General features: G+C 65.0%; 1 protein-coding gene across 1 annotated transcript in view; it reads left to right on the plus strand.

Moving 5' to 3' along the window:
- The window catches only part of NCOR2 (nuclear receptor corepressor 2), a 160842-nt gene extending 159264 nt beyond the window's left edge, over window positions 1–1578 (plus strand). Inside the window, 1 exon segment of the mRNA XM_007448653.1 lies at window positions 435–1578. Within this exon segment, the coding sequence (XP_007448715.1) occupies window positions 435–616 (182 nt within the window). The 3' untranslated portion in view covers window positions 617–1578.
- The last annotated feature ends 72 nt before the right edge of the window (window positions 1579–1650 follow it).

Consider the following 1650-nt stretch of genomic DNA (forward strand, 5'->3'; position numbering starts at 1 on the left):
AGCACGATTTAGAGAGAGGATGAAGGATTCGGGAAGTGAAGAGAGAGGCCTGTGGGCAAGGGCCGGTCCCACAGGCTTGGGGGGGCCCTCAGGGGAGCCCCCGACTTCTCTGTGCATGCGAGGAGGTCCCTGGGGGAGGTGCGTGATCTCCCGCAGGTCCAGGAGAGCTCTTGGCTGCAGGACAGGCGCAGGGGGGCGAGGGCAGGAACAGCGAGGCGGCTCCCGCTGGGCCGGGCGACAGGCTGCCGGGCATGAATGGCGTGGGAGTGCTGGAAGTGAGGCCAGGTGGGCAGTTTGAGAAAGCTTCCAGGAGATAGAAGGGGTGGGGAGGCAGGAGGCCGAGGCCCCAGCTCCTGGGGAGGCGGGTGGGTGGGCCCCTGGGGGCCGCCAGGCTCACCGGGGCCTCCGGGGCTTCTCTCCCGGCCTCTCCGCAGGGTCCACACCGTTCCCCTACAACCCCCTGATCATGCGGCTGCAGGCGGGGGTCATGGCCTCCCCGCCCCCGCCTGGCCTCCCCGCGGGCAGCGGGCCCCTCGCCGGCCCCCATCACGCCTGGGACGAGGAGCCCAAGCCGCTGCTCTGCTCGCAGTACGAGACGCTCTCCGACAGCGAGTGAGGCTCAGAACGGGGTGGGCCGGCGAGCGGCCGGAGCAGCGGGCGGCTGCCGACTCCCCCACACCGAGGAAGGAGCCCCTGAGTCTGCCTGTGCTCCCGTCTGTCCGTCCGTCCGTCCAGAGCCGGCATCCTTGCCTGTCTAAAGCCTTAACTACGACTCCCGCCCCGGCTGGCCCTGTGCAGTGACCTTACTCAGGGGATGTTTACCTGGTGCTCGGGAGGGGAGGGGCCGGGGAGGGGGCACGGCAGGCGTGTGGCGGCCACGCGCGCACAGCCGGGGCGGCCAGGGACCCAAAGCAGGACGACCACGCACCTCCCACGCCACTGCCTCCCCACCTAACGCATTTGGAACCAAAGTCTAAACTGAGCTAGCAGCCCCCGCACCCGCCCTCTGTCCCCATCCCGCTTAGCACTCTGGACAGACGGACACAGGCCCTGTCCAGGCCCCAGCGCTCTTGTTCCAGTCCCCACGGGCTGCCCCAGCCGACGAGACCGCTGGAAACCAAGTCAGGCCAGATGGGCGGGCGACAGGGCCGGGTGCGGCCTGGGGTGAGCAGCTGCTCCGAGGAACTGGACTGTTTTTTTCATACATCGTTGCCGCAGCGGTGGGAAGGAAAGGCAGGTGTAAATGATATATTGGTTTACAGGGTATATTTTTGATACCTTCAATGAATTAATTCAGATGTTTTAAGCAAGGAAGGACTTACCCAGTATTATTGCTGCTGTGCTTTCGATCTCTGCTTACCGTTCAAGAGGCGTGCGCAGGCCAACAGTCGGTGACCCCATAGTCCGCAGGACCGAGGTGGGGCAGGGGCTGCCAGCTCTCGAGCCCCCCTGCGTCCTCCCTCCCTCCCTTCCTTGGGCAGAATGAATTTGAAGGGGTTTCTGTGACCGCCATCTGCGCACGGCGGTGGCGTCCTGTCATTTACACACGTTCTTCTCATTAAAAAGCGAATTATACTCGACTTACAGAGGCTCCTTCTCTATCTTGGCCCTGGCAGCCAGGAGGACAGGCGACTGGGCCCGGGGAGGGGG

This window comes from Lipotes vexillifer, unplaced genomic scaffold (genome assembly GCF_000442215.2).
Source record: "Lipotes vexillifer unplaced genomic scaffold, Lipotes_vexillifer_v1.1 scaffold21, whole genome shotgun sequence".
Taxonomy (NCBI): domain Eukaryota; kingdom Metazoa; phylum Chordata; class Mammalia; order Artiodactyla; family Lipotidae; genus Lipotes; species Lipotes vexillifer.